Below are 18,701 nucleotides of genomic sequence, written 5' to 3'. Positions count from 1 at the left end.
TCGGGCCAAATCGCCACCCAACCTACAGATAAATTAACATTATAATTACGAATATTACGAATGGAAATGTTTTGACATTGTGCGACTTTAATGTTGATATATTGTCATATAAAGTTATGAACTGTCGGATTAACTAAATTGATAATTTAATCATAAAGTACCGTGCAAATATGCTCTGATCTGATGGGGGAATACATCCCATCAAACACTTGCAATAAGTTATTAAATGCATGTAAGGTAAGGTGGGGTAAGACTATTACCGGGGCAAGACAAATACTTCTATGGAATCCTCATAATGTTTGTCTTGCCCCGAGCAAAATAAACTATATTCGTGGTCGTTTCTCAAAAAGTTGGCACCGCCACCTGTAAATAGGTTTATGGTAGAACTTTTTTTTCATTATGTAGGTATAATTTTTATATATAAAATATTAACACATATTTAGAGAGACTTTTTACACAGAGGCCTAATACTTTGAAAAAGATTTAATAAACACTGATTACAAAAAGAATATTGTAACTACGTTTATCCGCTAACCTGTCATGTCCCAACGCGAGGTACTGATGTTCCGAGCTATGAAAAAACACAAATTAAAAACCACACAAATTATTAACTTAATTTAACGTCAATGCGGTATTTTATTAACATATATCCTTAACTTTTAAAGTATTACTATCGCATAACAAACATTATACTTATATTTTAAGTTATTCGGCTTTAAAGTTTGTCCAAGGCAATTCTTAACATTCACCTGTCGCGACACATTCACGACGATTGTATAACCCCCACCGCACCTTTCCCGTCTCACTCCGCACGAGCCGAAGCCGTCAGTCATTAGCTATCACCTGGTAGGACGAAGACGTGGTTATTGTGCTCCGCAAATAAAACACTAACGACAGAGTATGGAAAATTGGAGTTTGTAATGGGTAAGTACTCTTTATCCTGGCGTGGATATCTTTCTAATTGTGTAACCTATCGCATTACTATTAAGATATGTAACGTAATCAATAGTTTAGTTTTATATTCCTAAGTATGGAGTTCATCAAGCTAATTTAATACATTTTGTGTATTCGCGATATAACTGCCATTTTCCCCATCACCTGCATATCATCCACCTGGCTAAAACTGCCAGGTGGATGAGATTTTGCGGCAGGTTAATGTCACTGATACCACAACTAATACTCGTACATAACTATTTAATTGTATAGCGGTTATATCGCTTTTGTGTGTTAATTTAGGAATAAAAACTATCCTGTCTGTTAAAGCTGCATATTATTCAAATTTGTGTACTTTTCTCTTACATCTCGTTAACCTGTCCAAAAAAGTCAGGTGAATGATGCAATAGCAGGTGACTGATGCGTCATTCACTTGCCATATGACAGGTGAACTATAACTATTTAAAATCCACGTTACATATACTCAAACAGTGATTATGTTTGTTAAGACGTTAGTGAACAACTGTTTCTCCATACAAACGTAGCCCAATTTTCCTCCCTGGGTTTTTTATAATAAAAATTTTTGTTACATTAATGTCGTAAGTAGATTTGTGAAGTCCCATGGGAAAAGGTACCTTATGAGGGTTTTTAGTTTTAGACATATTTAAATATTTTGTAAAAAGGTGAAAACATGCTCAATTCTTTTATTGTGTGATGAGATGACAGGCGAGAGAGAGAGGTATGGATGAAAAGAAAAAGACATGCTGCGTCGACCCCAAATGAATGGGGCAAGGGCAAGCGAATGATGATGATAATCTGAAACCTTAATGCTTAACGTTTGTTTACCTGACCGATTTTGACAATTCCTTTTTTTGTTGTATGTATATGCATACAGATTGGTCCCGTTTTTGTCAAAACTCAGTTCTGATGATGGGATCCATGAAGAATCGAGGGAACTCCTCAAATCTTCAAGACATACATATAGTGATTTTTATGTTTTTATTTACAAATCAAGCATATACATTCAAAAAAGTGACAATTGATGAAGTGGAAATGCTGATGAAGATCAGAACGGAACTCTTCAACGACGCATAGTTCACGTTTGGCGATTTGTCCTCTTCGTTATGTTTGTTAAGCAAGTTAAGTTTTTAAGCCACATTTTTGTCAAGCTCGAGTTCTGATGATGGGATCCATCAGGAATCGAGGGAACTCCTCAAATCTTACAGGCATGCGAATAACCAAAACAGCGTGTGTCTATGTTGCATCAAACCTGAGTTCCAGTAGGTACTGCGAGGGTTCAGCATCAGCTCTATCTTAGGTACTGCTCTCCCAAGTGCTCATCAAGACGTGTCCAATGACCAAAACAGCGTGTGTCTATGTTGCACCAAACCTGAGTTCCAGTAGGTACTGCGAGGGTTCAGCATCAGCTCTATCTTGAGTACCGCTTTTCCAAGTGCTCATCAAGACGTGTTGGATGACCAAAACAGCGTGTGTCTATGTTACACCAAATCTGAGTTCCACTAGGTACTGCGAGGGTTCAGCATCAGCTCTAACTTGGGTACTGCCCTCCCGAGTCCTCATCAAGACGTGTCGAATAACCAAAACAGCGTGTGTCTATGTTGCATCAAACCTGAGTTCCACTAGGTACTGCGATGGTCCAGCATCAGCTCTATCTTGGGTACTGCTCTACCAAGTGCTCATCAAGACGAGTTGGATGACCAAAACAGCATGTGCCTATGTTGCACCAAACCTGAGTTCCACTAGGTACTGCCAGGGTGACAGCAAGATTGAATGTTTACTTATTCACAGAAACTTATTGTTAAATTGGGAATCGAATCGAAGGTGAGATGGGTCAGAATCCAAAATTTTAACCTACTATTGTAATCATCGTAGTGGACAATAAGGTCCCTTTTTATAGAAAATGACACATTTTTCGATTATTTTTAGAAGGCATTGAAAATTATGTGATGGACAGGTGGATGACACTCATTTCAGGTGAATGATGACAAGAAACCAGGTTAACGGCAACGGACAAGGGTTAATGGTGCCTCTCGATAACCTGTCAATATTTTTATTTGGAATTTGTACTTATTTCTCGATAACCTGCTTCTACTATCAATAACCTGGGGACAAAATATCTTTCACCTGTCCTTGATGTCATTCACCTGAATTTCAAACGCCTATATCTTCTAGACTAATTGAAGGAATTGCTTTCCTTCCACATTTTCTAATAGTTTAAGTTGCCTTTTAGCGATCCCAATAAAAAAAATGCTGAAATGCAAAATTATTGAAAAACATTAATTTTAACCTGGCGGTGCCAACTTTTTGAGAAACGACCTCGTCTTATCCCACCTTACCATAGTATCTAATCATTTCATGATTAGAACTAACACTTTCGTCCCTCCAATTAAAATAAACGGAAAAAGAAACGGTCACCCATCCAAGTACTGACCCCGCCCGACGTTGCTTAACTTCGGTCAAAAATCACGCTTGTTGTATGGGAGCCCCACTTAAATCTTTATTTTATTCTGTTTTTAGTATTTGTTGTTATAGCGGCAACAGAAATACATCATCTGTAAGAATTTCAACTGTCTAGCTATCACGGTTCGTGAGGTACAGCCTGGTGACAGACGGACGGACGGACAGCGGAGTCTTAGTAATAGGGTCCCGTTTTACCCTTTGGGTACGGAACCCTAAAAATGGGCGGTATCACGGATATGGAACTTATTGGCAGAAAACGATTCGATTAATTCTTTTAACGCCCTCCCTCCTAGCCTAGTCGCTAGTGACCCTGCCCACGAAGCAGGAGGTCCCGGGTTCAAAATACTAGTAGGGGCATTTATTTGTGTGTTCATTACAAATATGTGTTCCTGAGTTATGGATGTTATCTATGTAAGGGGTCCCAGCGCGCATAAGTTGTTCGCAGAAATCGCGAAGCGTCTGGTTGACGTAACTGGTGACCGAAGAGCTGGCGGCTACCTCGCACAATATATCAGCATTGCGATACAGCGAGGAAATGCCGCCAGCATCCTTGGTACAATGCCTCAAGGGCCTATTTTAGATTTAAGCTAGTTATTAATTTCGTTTAGTAGTACCACTCTATGTAAGTATATAAGTATTTATATACATATGTGTAGTACCTATAACACAAGTCTTATTGAGCTGACTATGAGACTAGGTCGATCTGTGTAAAATTGTCCTATACTTAATATTTATTTTTATTTATTTATGAGAATTATACTTGGTCAAGCAGATCTTGTCAGTAAAAAAAGGCGCAAATTTGATAAATGTAGGCGTGAAGGGATATCGTCTCGTAGAAAATTTGAATTTCGCGCCTTTTTCTACTGACAAGATTTGCTTGACCATCTATATGTGAGGCATTCTTAACTTTTAGGAAGTTGGAAAATATAGTTAGTTAACTCACCCTAATCAATCGATTATCACTACTCCAACATTTTGTCTCACTCGAGCATTAGAAATTAGGTAGGTAAACAATCTTTATGTGTATTTTTATTGAAAAACACGTTTTAAAAATAAGTCACGGCAAATATGTAACAATTATGAATGTAATACGATCACTTATATTCTTCTGCTTTCATAAGTAATAGTTACTGATTTTTAAAAGGCGTTTTTCAATGAAAAGACATGTCAAGATCGCTTACCTTCTTTCTAATGCTAAAAAAACGACCTATAACCAGGTAAATTCTAATGATAAGACAAAAAAAAACAGTACTTATTATTTATTTGTCTCGGTCCGTACTCAGAATTTATACGAACACATGCTACTTAACTTGACGCCCGCGCCCGACGCTAAATATCTGTTCGTAACAGGGATGTTGCGGATGCAGATTTTTTGACATCCGCGGATGCGGATGCGGATGTCAAGAATAGGAATGTCAACTTAGAAAACGTCAAATATTTCATTTTTAGTATTTATTTATTAAAAAAAAACGAAACGTTTAGTATTGGAGCAAGAATATAGGTGCATTATATTTAATAAACAGTAACATGGCCGACTTTTCTTGATCTAGAGTTCTAGACGTTCTAGACGATTTCGTTATAAGCAATGAGTAATGACGAAATTACCTAGCACTTACGCCGCCGCTAATATGTTCCTGTACCGACTTGTTCGACATCCGCATCCGCATAAGCTCCGTATCGATTTTATGCGGATGTTGAAAATAATGCGGAAGTTCCGCGGTTGCGGATGCGGATGTTCGCAACATCCCTGGTTCGTAACTAGGTATCAAAAGTACAAAGCTTATAGTACTGCTTCATCACATATAATCTTTGAGTAATTCTAAGCATTTCTAGCCTGGGAGGCAATAAGAAGCGTGCGTCTAATCGGGGAGGGCGGGGTACAAAGATGGTCGCCAACCCGTCATCTTTAAAAAAAAATCTATTTTGATTGTGGTGGCTACTAGGGCATGTTTGGTATCATTTTCATATGACTTTTAGGAATGGCATGCTCGTTATGTCAAAACAAATATCATCCGTGTAAAAATCCGACCTCACATTAATTTTAGAATCGCGACGCAAATGTATCTAAATTGAACGTAAAACGAATGATTGTACTATTCTTGTTGTTTACGCTATGTGTTGTATCTATTGTGGGTGCGGTGCATGCATTCAGTACGTTGACTACATTTGCGTATGAAGTCTTAAATCGAAAGGAAAGATTGACGTGTTTTTGTGGTAGCTCGAAACATGGTGCGTATAGAATATTGGTATTCGAAAAGCATAATGTCACAAAGAGCTGATTAACTGAAGGCCTTGTTTTTAAAAAAACCGACTTCCAAATCTCAAAAGGAGGAGGTTATCAATTCGGGTGTATGTTTTTTTGTTTTTTTTCTAATGTTTGTTACTCCATATCTCCGTTATTACTGGACTGATTTTGAAAATTCTTTTTTTGATTATATGTATATGTATACAGATTGGTCCCGTTTTTGTCAAAACCCAGTTCTGATGATGGGATCCATGAGGAATCGAGGGAACTCCTCAAATCTTAAAGGCATACATACAGTGATTTTTCTGTTTTTATCAAGCATAAATAGTACATTCAAAAAAGTGACATTTGATCAAGTGGAACTGCTGTTGATGATCAGAACGGAACTCTTCAAAGACGGATAGTTCACGTTTGGCGATTTGTCCTCTTCGTTATGTTTGTTAAGCAAGTTAAGTTTAGAAGCCACTTTTTTGTCAAGCTCGAGTTCTGATGATGGGATCCATGAGGAATCGAGGGAACTCCTCAAATCTTAAAGGCATGCGTATAGAGATTTTTGTATTTTCATCAGAAAATCAAGCATTTTCATTAAAAACTGTCGCATTTGATGAAATGGAACTGCTGATGTTGATCAGAATAGAACTCTTCAACGACGCATAGTTTGGCGTTTTCGATTTTGTGGGTTAGGTTAGGATAGAACTGCGACCCTTAGAGAAACGAAATGCTACCTACTAGAAAAGTGGGTAAGGTTAGGTTAGGTTAGAACTGCGACGTCTGCGACCCTTGCAGAAATGAAATATGCTACCAGAAAAAGGTGACGAAGTGGATTACTATATCTGGTGATCAGTTAAATACCAGCCGATAATTTATATGGCATTTCAAACTATTTTGAGAAGTCGCTATTTGTCTATAAAAGATTATGTTACATCTTTTTCAAGTTGATATCTATAGAAGGCCGGTGTTCCTAACAAAAGGATGGATTTCTGATGACCAGGCACTGATTACTACCGGTGTGAACAAGAAGTAATGATGAGATGTTATATACACACATATTTAATTAAGTTTAGAGTACTTTAGAGTCGAATTTAAACTGTTGTGAGACATACTAACATTGAATAATTTTACGGTTTAGACTCAGTTGTTTTTAGTCACTCGCGCGACATGTTTCGGAGAGCCTAGGTCTCCTTTCTCAAGCACTAACAGTGCGAGCAGCGTTCACGACGGCCGTGTATCGCGTACTGCTCAAAGTACTTTAGAGCTTAAATACTAACACACTTGTAAAAAGTGTCACACAGTTGTCAGAATGTAACCGATAAAACCTCGCGTGATTTGTAGTGCACAAGCTTTTAGCTAAGGAAGGTAGGTAAAGATAAGGAAAACAATCTCCATGTATCAAAAAGTGTCCGTCTGTGGCACTACAATATCTAGAATATTTGATTAAAAAATTCAAATAATTGACAGCGCACTTCACTCCGTCAATAACGCCTACGTCCTTAGCTAATAGCTACGCTAGCGCTACTCTGAAGAAATTTGGAACTATTATTTACAGCAGACTGCTGGACACTTTTACAACTGTTCTACCTTAAGAGATTTCACTCCTTTTACTCTATACTCCAAACCCTTAGCTACGGTCCCGCTTATGGCTTTTGTATACAGATTGGCCTGCAACCAAGCAAGCAAGCAAGCAAGCCTGGAGCAAGCATTTAAAAGTGTACCTTGGCTCAAGCTGAGATACTGGCGTTGATCTGTTCTGTGTAGAGTGAGTGCGTTTGTTTCGTAAACACGACGTCGACCGGAGAGTACTAAATTTTCACCTGAACTATATCACCATATAGACTTGTTTAAATCGTATAAAACTGTAAATAAGTATGTATCTACTATTATTATGTGCTCTTACAGGGTGTCATGAACTGGCCTTTTAAATTGTAACACCTTATTATGTACATGACAATACAATATTGAATAAATGACTAAACTTTTATGAAACTAATGATCTGGCCGACTAGCCGACTAGTCGGCCGACTAATCGGCCATTCGAGCGCCGATTAGTCGGCTAGTCGGCTAGTCGGCCAAATCAATAGTCGGTACATCACTAGTACTAATACTTGAGATTCATTAGCGGGGCTGAGAATTATGAGATGTTATGGCGTTTTTATACAGGATGGCACACGCAACGAATCAAATACCTACATATTTAAAAATTAGATCAAAATGTTTATAACCAATGTACGAGTAATGTTATTGTTATTACTCGTAATATAAACAATGTCAATGAATGCATACAATAGTTATTTGTACAACAAGAGATCAAAGTTTGATATTTCTTCGAGTGCTTATTTTGAGTCCCGTGCAAGCGAAAGATTCTATAATAGATTCACGAGCGTAGCGAGTGAATCTAATTTAGAATCTTGAGCGTAGTAAGGGATTCAAAAGCGCACGAGATGTAAATAACTTTGATCTCGTATAGTACACAAAATTTTTCACCCTAAGCAGTGAGAATATACCTAGAGGGACAGAGATAATAGAACCCAAGTATATCGAACTTGTATTAGACCCCGTATGTTGAAATGACATTTGACTATAAAGGTCACTTGAATGTCATTTTGTCTCACTCAGTGAGCAAAATCGCATTTTGCTCACTGAGTGAGACAAAATGACTCAGTGAGCAAAATCGCATTTTGCTCACTGTTTTTAAGAAGCAAAGTACCCTTGTTGGAGCTGCTTAGGTGAAAAATTATTTTCTAACGATTCTTTTTTTCGTTTCAGCTCTGACGGTCCGATTTCTAACAAAAAGATACATCGGCGAATATGATCATCAACAAGGTATACCTACTAGTAATTAGCATACTTTAATACCTATTGCTCTTTTAGTTTTCTTGGTACCAATATGTATTAACTTTTGCCTGTCTGTAATCACAAGTGTATCTCTTGAATACAAGTTTTTCGTATTTTCCCTTTCGTTTTGGTATTAGCGGCCGCTATGCAGCTCAATAAAAGTTAACGTTTTTACATTTGTGCCTCTTCGGCACTTATGAAATATTAATATCCCTGATGGCTTGCCTTTCACACACATTGTAAATCTTGGATTTGAACAGCCAGGACTTGACTACTAAATTACAAACTACTACAGTCACGTCTAAAAATATCGACACGGACAAAGTATCAAAAATATGTATACACTACCTTATTGCCCATATATTAAGGTAGTGTATATTTTTGGCACTTTGCCGGTATCGATATTTTCAGACGTGACAGTGACTGTACCAACTTGAATTTGTTTTATTTCAGACAGCAAGTACAAGCATGAAGTGTTACTGGACGGCGACCCGATCTTGTTTGAGATCTTGGACACGTGCCCAAAGGTCAGTTTTCTCACTTACGAGACCTCTGCTCCATACAAACGTATTCCCCATTTCCCTCCCTGGATATTCACAGTAAGGGAAATATTTCTACACAATTAATTTAAATTGAATTTCATGTACAATGACCATAGCTATGCTATGCCACAGAATAAATAAAAGCCTACCACACAGAAAGGACACTTCCTACAAAACCGAAGTTTGACAGCGATTCAGGGACGAATCATGCTATGTATGGTACTATACCTTTTGGCATTTAGGGTTGTCAAAATTCAAGTCATTATCTTATCTGTGGTAGTGCACGCAAAGGGAGGTCAAGTTGTGCCAACCCTAATAGTTAATTGCTCGAAGCAATGCTGAGCCGAACGGAGCCGAGAATGCCCGAAAGGAGGAGTGTCGCCTCGCTGGCTATGCTCCTTTGTTTAATTATTTTTCGATTATTTGTTATTATAAGACTTAGAAGCATGCAGCATGCAGCTATTAGTGATAAATAGATAAAGTAAGAACGCTAAGCTCGACAAATTTCGTACATTGACTCGCCATAGACCCTAATATTTTATTTCCTGTACTTTATAGAGCACGGAGGATCTTCCAACGCATGACATCGCACAGTGGGCAGACGGCCTGTGCCTAGTGTACTCTATCACGGACCGGCAGTCGTTCAACTTCGTGCGGCGCGCCAAGCAGAGCCTACAGCCAGACGTACCACTCACGCTAGTGGGCAATAAGGCTGACATGGTGCATCTGAGACAGGTTAGTACAGATATGATAATGGTTAGCACAGGGCACAGAGAATCTTCCAACGCATGACATCGCACAATGGGCGGACGGCCTGTGCCTAGTGTAATCTATCACGGACCGGCAGTCGTTCAACTTCATGCGGCGCACCAAGCAGAGCCTACAGCCAGACGTACCACTCACACTAGTGGGCAATAAGGCTGACATGGTGCATCTGAGACTGGTCAGTGCAGCTACGATAATGTTTAGCACAGAGCGCAGAGGATCTATCAACGCATAACATCGCACAGTGGCGGACGGTATGTGCCTAGTGTACTCTATCACGGACCGACAGTCGTTCAACTTCGTGCGGTGCGCCAAGACACACAAGACGTTTCACGTGCAACTTCACTGTGACTGCGTGTTCCCCTCAGTATTTTTGCGTTTTAACTACCCTAATTTAATAATTTATTGCCGGCGTTATAGGGCCACCCAGTATATTTATGCCTAAGACAGAACAAGACTAAAATGTTCGGACTTAAGTATGTCACTCAAAGAACTCGCTGACACTCGTTTTCGAACCCTTAGAATACTGAATCTTCTTGTAACCTTTGCTTCCAGGTGAGCCCCGACGAAGGCGAGATCCTGGCAAAAGATTTCGAGTGCAGTTTCCGTGAGGTCGCGGCAGCCGAACAGGTGGTCCAAGTGAGCGAGGTCTTCCAAGACCTGTGCCGCGAAGTACTCCAGCTCAGACGCCGTGCCAAGCACAGCCTGCTGGACCGCATGCTGGGAACGAAGACGGCTTACCGGGTGTATTCTAGAGGGAAGAGCGACAGTGCATTGCCGAAGGATTAATCTGTTGTAAATCGACTTTTATTTTGGTTTTCAAAGCTTTGGAAGTCTTGGGCTTTCCATACAGACTAGCTTGCACTTCTTGTCCAAATTACCTAGGAAATTTTAAATAGCAAAATGATTTGTTTTGTACATGGTTAATATGGAGGAAATATGTGTCGTTTCCAAACAAAATGTCCCACTTTGTCGCTTGCCATAAGGACGCTTTGACAGGTTATTCGTATAAAGGTACAAGCAAATCTCCTTCTTGAGCAATTCTCAAAAAGTTTGTACATTTCGATCACATCTTAGATTTCTATAAAAATTGGTAAGCTGGTAAATTACATGAAGCTGAACAACTTCCACCACATTTCCCAAAATGTCCCAGACAGTTTCTAAGAAACATTCCTTTTTTGTTACCAAATGTGTAAGGAAATCTGGTAACAAAAAAGGAATGTTTCTCTCTTTTGCTCTCTTATGGTAAGCAACGGAGTGAATGGAGTGGGTCCTTTGACTAGACTTCGACACATATGGATAACAGCGATGCAATATCGTTACAGAATCTCAAGGATTAAATTCTTCATTGATTTGCATTTCCATACAAGCACATTTCGCGTTTAAATTATTTCTAGAATGTTTTTGCTAAACGGAATAGACAAATATTAAATGCTCCAGGCGGCTTAGCACGGTCGCGTTTTTATCCCTTGTCACCATGCCTGTCACGTTCTAACAAGTATGTAAGTGCGAAAGGGACGCGCATAGTGATAGTCGATAAAAATGGAACCGTGCTGAGCCCGCAGCTTAGCGCCACTTGCACCATCCCACTATCCCGGGGTTAACTGATTAAACGGTTAACCCAGTGTCAAATTGTACTGGTAACCATGGAAACTCCAGGTTTAACCGGTTAACCCCGGGTTATTGTATGGTGCAAGTGGCCCTTAAGTACTCACCTGCACAGATCAACAAATCAGATTTATGATGGAAAATACAAAATCCCGCTCTATGACACTTATTAGCAGTGATCGTACATTTTCCAGCATTTTTGGTGCAGCAGAGTGGAGTTAACGGAATTGGTATACATAATTTCAACTGAAATGGTAAATTAAGGTTAATGTTAACGTAATTAACCCTAATTAATCATTAGGGTTGAAATTATTTATACCAATTCCGTTAACACCACTCCGCTGCACCAAATTGTTTCGCGTGCTGTTAACGGAATTGGTATAGATAATTTCAACTGAAATGGTAAATTAAGGTTAATATCAACGTAATAATTAGGGTTGAAATTCTTTATACCAATTCCGTTAACAACACTTCGTGCACCAAAAATGCTGGAAAATGTACGATCCCTGCTTATTAGTGTGTCTAGACTTGTCTAGACACTAGATATAGCGTTTAGCTGGAATGAGTACGTCTTATTAAACTAAATTGTTAATATGTATATAATTTTGATTTATTTTCAAGGGTGACCGAGTGAGTTTTGCCAGAGTTTTGTACAAGTGTACAGTCACCACACGTGATTGTTATGTCATTTAGGGTTCTTAATAAATTGGAAATTCTATTCTAGTATTGAGGAACCAGAAGAATAGCTAGGGCCCAAAATGGCGCAACAATCGCGGTGCGTGAAGGTAATACATGGACATTTTGCATTTTGAGGCTATAAACTATAACAATGTGAATGTGTAGAAGCACCAATATAGCCAATGTGTAAGTAGTACACATTTAAGGTACTCAATCATTTTGTTCGGTTACTTATTTAAAAATTAGAATTACCACTTAGGCATTCTTAAAAACAATAAAGATAGTTTATAAGGTAAGATAATATCCAAATTACATGTTAACCAACTATTGATAGACCTTTAAATGTCGTATTTTGTGTATTTGTAGTAGGTAATTGAAAATGACTCTTATTGGATCCAAAATAGAGCTCATATAATATTTTTATACGAAGTGAACGAAAGTGAGTTTGTGACGGTGTCATTTAAATGCAGGGAAAATGATATTTATACACGAACAGTCTTATGTACAGTCGCCATCAGTACCCGTACCATGAGTTAGTTACTTTCTACGCATCTCGCTCGTACTCGCATATTGGTGCGACCGAGATGTATAGAATTAGAAAGTAAATTACATGGTCCATGAGTCACTGACAGTGTCAAAACTGACATATATGCTAACGTCTACGTAATTTACTTTCTAATTCTATACATCTCGGTCGCACCAATATGCGAGTACGAGCGAGATGCGTAGAAAGTAAGTAAGTTACGTTCTCGATAGCGTTTATGTCAGTGGCAAACTGGTGGTAGCCACACAGATATATCGAAGCGGCCAAGGTGCTAAAACATATCTTGGCAAGACATTACTGTCTTGCCAAGATATGTTTTAGCGTAATATTGGCGTGTTCAGATATTTGTAAGCACCTTGGCCGCTCCAATAAATCTGATGGCACTGTACTGACTGTACCTATGATAACTTTGTAACTATGTATTACTATTATTGCAGCCTTGACCAATGAGCAGGGGCTAATTTGACTCCAGTACGGATATGATGCTCGTATTTGACAGCGTGATAATGACAATGTTGTGATTGTGACATCGCCGTACCTATATCAAAGAAACATTGTTATACCAACTACCTATACTCATGGACAAATATAAAGGAACGCAAGAAAAAAGTTTAATTACTGGATTAATAAATAAATAAATAAAAAGCCTCTTTATTTCCTTAAATATCAGTTAATTACAAACTTGGTAACGTTTAGGTACATATTATTATTTCTTAATTTATTTTATCTCTTTTCTGTTTTACTTTTTTTTTTTAATTTGTAACTTAATTTTATGTTTGTGTATTTTAAACTAAAACTTGATAGGAACCCCATATTGGGTAAAGGCCTCCAGAATTTGTTTCATTCGTGTCTGTCTTTTTTTTAATTGGAGCATTTTAATTGGAGGGTTACTGGGGGCCGATTTTTGAATTTCGACCACTCGATTTCGTGTATTTCATTAAATAATATCTCCACTACTAGGCATTTAAATTCTACTAATAGAATTGAAATCGAGTGGTCAATACCAATAGATTCTAAATTTCGATCGCTCGTATTTCAAAAATTAGCATTTCCCCGTTTTCCACCGATTTTCGAGTGACGAAATCGAGCGATCGAAATTAAAAAATCGGCCCCCAGGATTACAACACCTAAAGTAATTTCAAAATAAAACTATTTTTTGCTTTCCTCTATATTTGCCCATAACGGTTAACTCCGACGAACTTGAAACGTATTTTTATCGATATTAATTTAATCATAACGTCACAGTGGACATAGTGGGCAACGTTGTCTCATGATAGTCATGATTCGCGCTGTCACTATCTGTAAAAAAACATGTGGTATTACGCCTCAGGGCTTCAACGGACCAAACTCAATTTGTGTAACGTAAATTCATGTACAAGATAACGAGGATAAGTTAGTTAAACCCGGTAGCCGACAGGGCTGGCACTGACCGCGCGTTGCACGTGCGTAGCCTACGGGTAAAGATATCTATCCATCTAATACCTTTAAACGAGCAATTCTTGTTCTCGGAAACGGCTCTAACGATTTCAACGAAATTTGCTATATGGGGGCGATAAATCGATCTAGCTAGGTCTTATCTAAAAGCAAAACTCGGTCTCCTAGATATTGAAATCTACCGTGGACGACCTTCACGAAACTCCTCCAAAACTCCGCTATTACGATACGACCGCTATAAAATACTTAAAACCAACAATAAGCTACTTCTTGGTCGTGTTTCATCCCCAAATTGATTTAAGTTAACTAAGACTGCGTCGAAAATTAATAAGAAATATCGCGCAAAAATGTTTGCGTGTCAATTCAATGCTTGGCAATACGATATTGTTTTGACATACATATTTACAATTAAAAATAAAATACGATCGAGACCATATTTTTTTTTGTTCATGTTTCCGCCAAAACGTTAAAAGTACATTGCTAGAATGTTACTTGCAAGATGGCAGGGGGGCGATTTTTGAATTTCGAGCGCTCGATTTCGTCACTCGAAAATCGGTGGAAAACAGCGAAATGCTAATTTTTGAAATACGAACGGTAGAGAATGGTATTGGGAATCGAGTGGTATTGACCACTCGTTTTCAATTCTATTAGTAGAATTTTAATGCCGGGTACTGGAGATATTATTGAACGAAATACACGAAATCGAGTGGTCGAAATTCAAAAATCGGCCCCCATCTCTAGTTTATTTTAATCCTTTAGGTAATGTAAAAGGTGTAAAAGGAAACTCTCGTATATGAATAAGTAGGTGCAGTCAGCAGCAAAAGTTGCTAAGCGGGCGAGGTGTTCAAAATGATCTTGACGCGACTTTATTGCTAATTAGCATGAGCGAATAAGAGCGTGTCGAGGTAATTTAGAACACCTCGCCCGCTTAGCATCTTCTGCTGCAGACTACACCTCTATTTATTTTACCTAATATTTGTACATTTATATTGTGCTGTTAAAAATGAGATTTTATGAATGATGTTGATAGTTTTTATGAAGTAAAAGGTTTACCTACATACCTATATTTAGTTATTAAGATGAGTTTATATTTTATACCTACGTAGACCCATCTCTGAAAGAACAGTTTGCAGCGTACCTATAATCTGTTTTTATAACTCTAAAGTACTAAGTACACTGCGCCACACATTCTCTGTGCAAGCCACAAATGAGTGTTCCTACTTTATACTAAAAAAAACAGACTATAGGTACATAAAGTGATTTGAACTGTCGTAGTCGGGTCTTGCTGATGTTCGTTTTCTTAAGTGCAGTCGCCATGAGGTAGGTATATCAAAGCGGCCAAAGCGCTAAAAATATCTATACTCGCCTCTATTGTCAAGGCATTAAAGTGCTTGTTCAGATATTTTTGAGAACCTCAGCCGCTCCGTTATATCTGATGCCGACTGTACCTATTGGTGACTAAAAATGTAAAGACAAACCACGAATTAAGCTAATAACTAGTGTTAATTTTGTCATAAATTTACATTTTATTCTTATATGTATGTGTGATTTGGTTAAGTGGTTAAGGTAGTAGGAAAGAGTAGTTTCTCTATGTAATTTGTGTCTAATAAAGCTTGACCAGGAATATATGTAATATGATCTCGCGCCATGTTGCGGAATTTCACAGGAACTAATTTTTAATACTATACTGAACTGTCAACTTATATCTACATGAGAATAACAGCGCCCTCTTGACAATGATCATATATTACTAGTCAGGCTTTACTTATGTACATATATCATAAAAGAGTTTTATTGTGGTAAGTAGGTATATGTAAAGTCACGCTTCATGAGTATTATGCGATTTAGGGTTCTAGCTAAATTAGACATTCCATAGCGGAAATATTAAACAACCAATTTACCTAGGACCCTAAATGGCTCAATAATCCGGAGCGTGATGGTACATTATGAAATATCTATAGGTAGTGTGAGTGATGTGCCTTTGCAAGAACAGGTCTACAGGTAGACAACGGTTATAAAAATTGTATAAAATAATTAATTGGAACATGGCCCAAGGCCTCTTTTTAAAATGATTATCTTGTTAGTTGTTACGGGAGACATCCCATATGTATTGCATGACATATTATTTTATAATTTTTTACATTATTTCATGAGGCACTAAGGAGCAGGAATTAAAGGTATTACTACTTACGACACACCAGAACGATTTGAAGTCTTACTTGGTGTGGGTGTGGGCATACGTAATCTTAAAGTTTTGCTTACAATAACGATAAATATTGTATCTACACACATATAATAAACCTCTACCTACAATGCGTTCAAAAACCTGAAATTACGGCCAGCATAAAGATATACTATTTTGTTAGAACCTGATGTGAAAATTTGATTTAATAATGACATAATTACTCCGAACATCTCTGAATAACAAAGGAATTTGTATTTGATCTCATTTCTAGTATCAGTCGAGATGACATTCTATTAGAAATGAAATGTCAATTCCAAACGGTGTGAAATCAAATGATGCAAAATAATTGCGGTCGTAAGTCGTAACATACATATGCCGATTCCTGCCGATCCAACTCGGTTCCTGGACATAAAATAAGCTCTTTACAACCTTATAATAATCTCTCTATGATGTGTTCAGGAACCGCATTACGATAATATGTGTGACTCACATATTGTGTGTAGTTAATGCAGTGTATGTATGTATGTATGTTCCAGTTGTTCCACTGTTATAGTTATATCTAACATAGTTATGTAACTGCATAACATTATTTTATTATGATGTAGTGCGAGATAGTTATTTGTTTTAAATGGGGAGAAGTTGTTGTTAACCCCTCGTGGTAGCATTAATCTCCGCCAAGCGTAGCGAGTGGTTCGAAAAGTGGAATTTTGAGCGTTGCGAGAGTTTCAAGGTACGAGGGTTTAGATGCATTTTAGTGTACTTAAATTATATTTGTAAACTTGTTACATTTCTATCTTATTAATACAACAATGTTTAGATCTACTTACTTTCTTTACTTTTTTAATTTCCTACCCTATACAATGACGAATTCAAATCGAGATAATTAATTTGCGATATTAAAAAATGTGTAAATATTGCTCTATGTAGGATGTAAGAGGAAGAACACGGGTTACAATTATTACAACACAAAATCTTATAATTAAGGTCAATGTGGCTAATGCCGTCATAGGGACTATTCCGTCCACGAGTTATATTTCTTTGCTTTTCAATCGTAAGAAAAAAAATCATTGGTTTTTGATTGCTGAAACTAAAAGCAATCGCTGCTTTGTCGACAAAATTTCAATGTTGTTCGTTGTTCGAGAAAAACGCTAGTGGATGGAATAGCCTCTATGACGGAATTAGCCACATTGACCTGAATAAATACAGCTGAACGAGAAGTACACCGAAAATAATTTACCGTGTATAATTTGACCCGACGGTTTATGGCATTATATCATATCATATCTTTACTCCCAAATCACTGACTGGCCGGTCACAAGAGCAGCCCTAGAGTCAGAATGACAAAGGGTAATCTGTGCCTCGCCAAGTGGCCATAAATTAAAAATAAAAGCGCCTCCCCTTGCGTGTCAACTGTCAGCCAATCACAGCGCCGCACGCACGTGACGTCATGCTATTCACTTATGGAACAGATTCAAAGATGGCACCGTATCATTGAAGCCTTTATTGTAAAAGGACGTAAGTATGTAATTTTTTTAGTGTACAACTTGCCCTTTTAAATGCCAATGGGATATTATTATCTGTATGAGCCCTTCGTTTGCGATTTCAACAATGCCATGTTTGCTATTATAGTCAGCGGTCAATTTTGAATGAATACCAGTCAGTCAAAATTGGAAACGGATGTTTTTTACCCCGTATTAGGTATTTATATAATACTAACTTCTGCCCGCGACTTCGTCTGCTTGGGATGATGATGATGACTGATAAATGTAATTTTACTTTTGTGTAATTGTAATTTTACTTATGCTTACCTCAAGTGTTTTGTTCCTTTGGCCTGACAAGGGTTCATCATTCCTTTACGCCATACTTAGTAGAGTGCTGTTATGTTAGTATTTCGTACATTTTCGTAAATTCGTCATCCTACAATGCTGTTTTGCTAATAAGCTAATCTTACAAGATTTTTTAACGTAGATTTCATGAACGCTCGATATTGGTTTGGTCTGACATTGTGACATTGCTTTTTAGTTAGTGTAGCCACCGTTGGCGCTAATAGTATATACAGCTGTAATGCTCAGCCAAGATATGGTCGGACCGGATCGATACAGCGATTTAGAGCACGATGCTTGTTTTTGTATTAATTAATCTTAATTGTAAATAGTCGTTATGTTGTATCTTCTTGCTGTGTAACTTTTTTCTTATTTAACTAACTGTTTACTGTATGTTATTTCTGTCTTTTTTCTTCTTGTCTGTTACCTTCCGTGATTCTTCTCACTTGATGGTCTCATCGGAAGATCAGCGCTGGAAGCCACCAGCAACATGCTGAGATGGGGCCATTTCGTGGCACTTTAATCTTATTTTGTGTTTTCTTTTATACTATGTACTGTTCCGATTGTTTGTGCTTACGAATAAATCTATTCTATTCTATTCTATAAAAACTATCTATTCTAGGTATGTCCT

At 37.8% G+C, this 18,701-nt stretch overlaps 1 protein-coding gene across 1 annotated transcript in view; it reads left to right on the top strand.

The window, feature by feature from the left end:
* Nucleotides 1–11,624, top strand: part of LOC134804132 (ras-related and estrogen-regulated growth inhibitor) — a 38,894-nt gene extending 27,270 nt beyond the window's left edge. The window contains exons 2-5 of the mRNA XM_063777076.1: nucleotides 8,423–8,479; nucleotides 8,945–9,018; nucleotides 9,592–9,768; nucleotides 10,354–11,624. Coding sequence (XP_063633146.1) covers nucleotides 8,423–8,479; nucleotides 8,945–9,018; nucleotides 9,592–9,768; nucleotides 10,354–10,587 — 542 coding nt within the window. The 3' untranslated portion in view covers nucleotides 10,588–11,624. The remainder of the gene's footprint in view (nucleotides 1–8,422; nucleotides 8,480–8,944; nucleotides 9,019–9,591; nucleotides 9,769–10,353) is intronic.
* The last annotated feature ends 7,077 nt before the right edge of the window (nucleotides 11,625–18,701 follow it).

This window comes from Cydia splendana, chromosome Z (assembly GCF_910591565.1).
Source record: "Cydia splendana chromosome Z, ilCydSple1.2, whole genome shotgun sequence".
Taxonomy (NCBI): domain Eukaryota; kingdom Metazoa; phylum Arthropoda; class Insecta; order Lepidoptera; family Tortricidae; genus Cydia; species Cydia splendana.
This window is presented reverse-complemented; position numbering and strand designations above follow the sequence as displayed.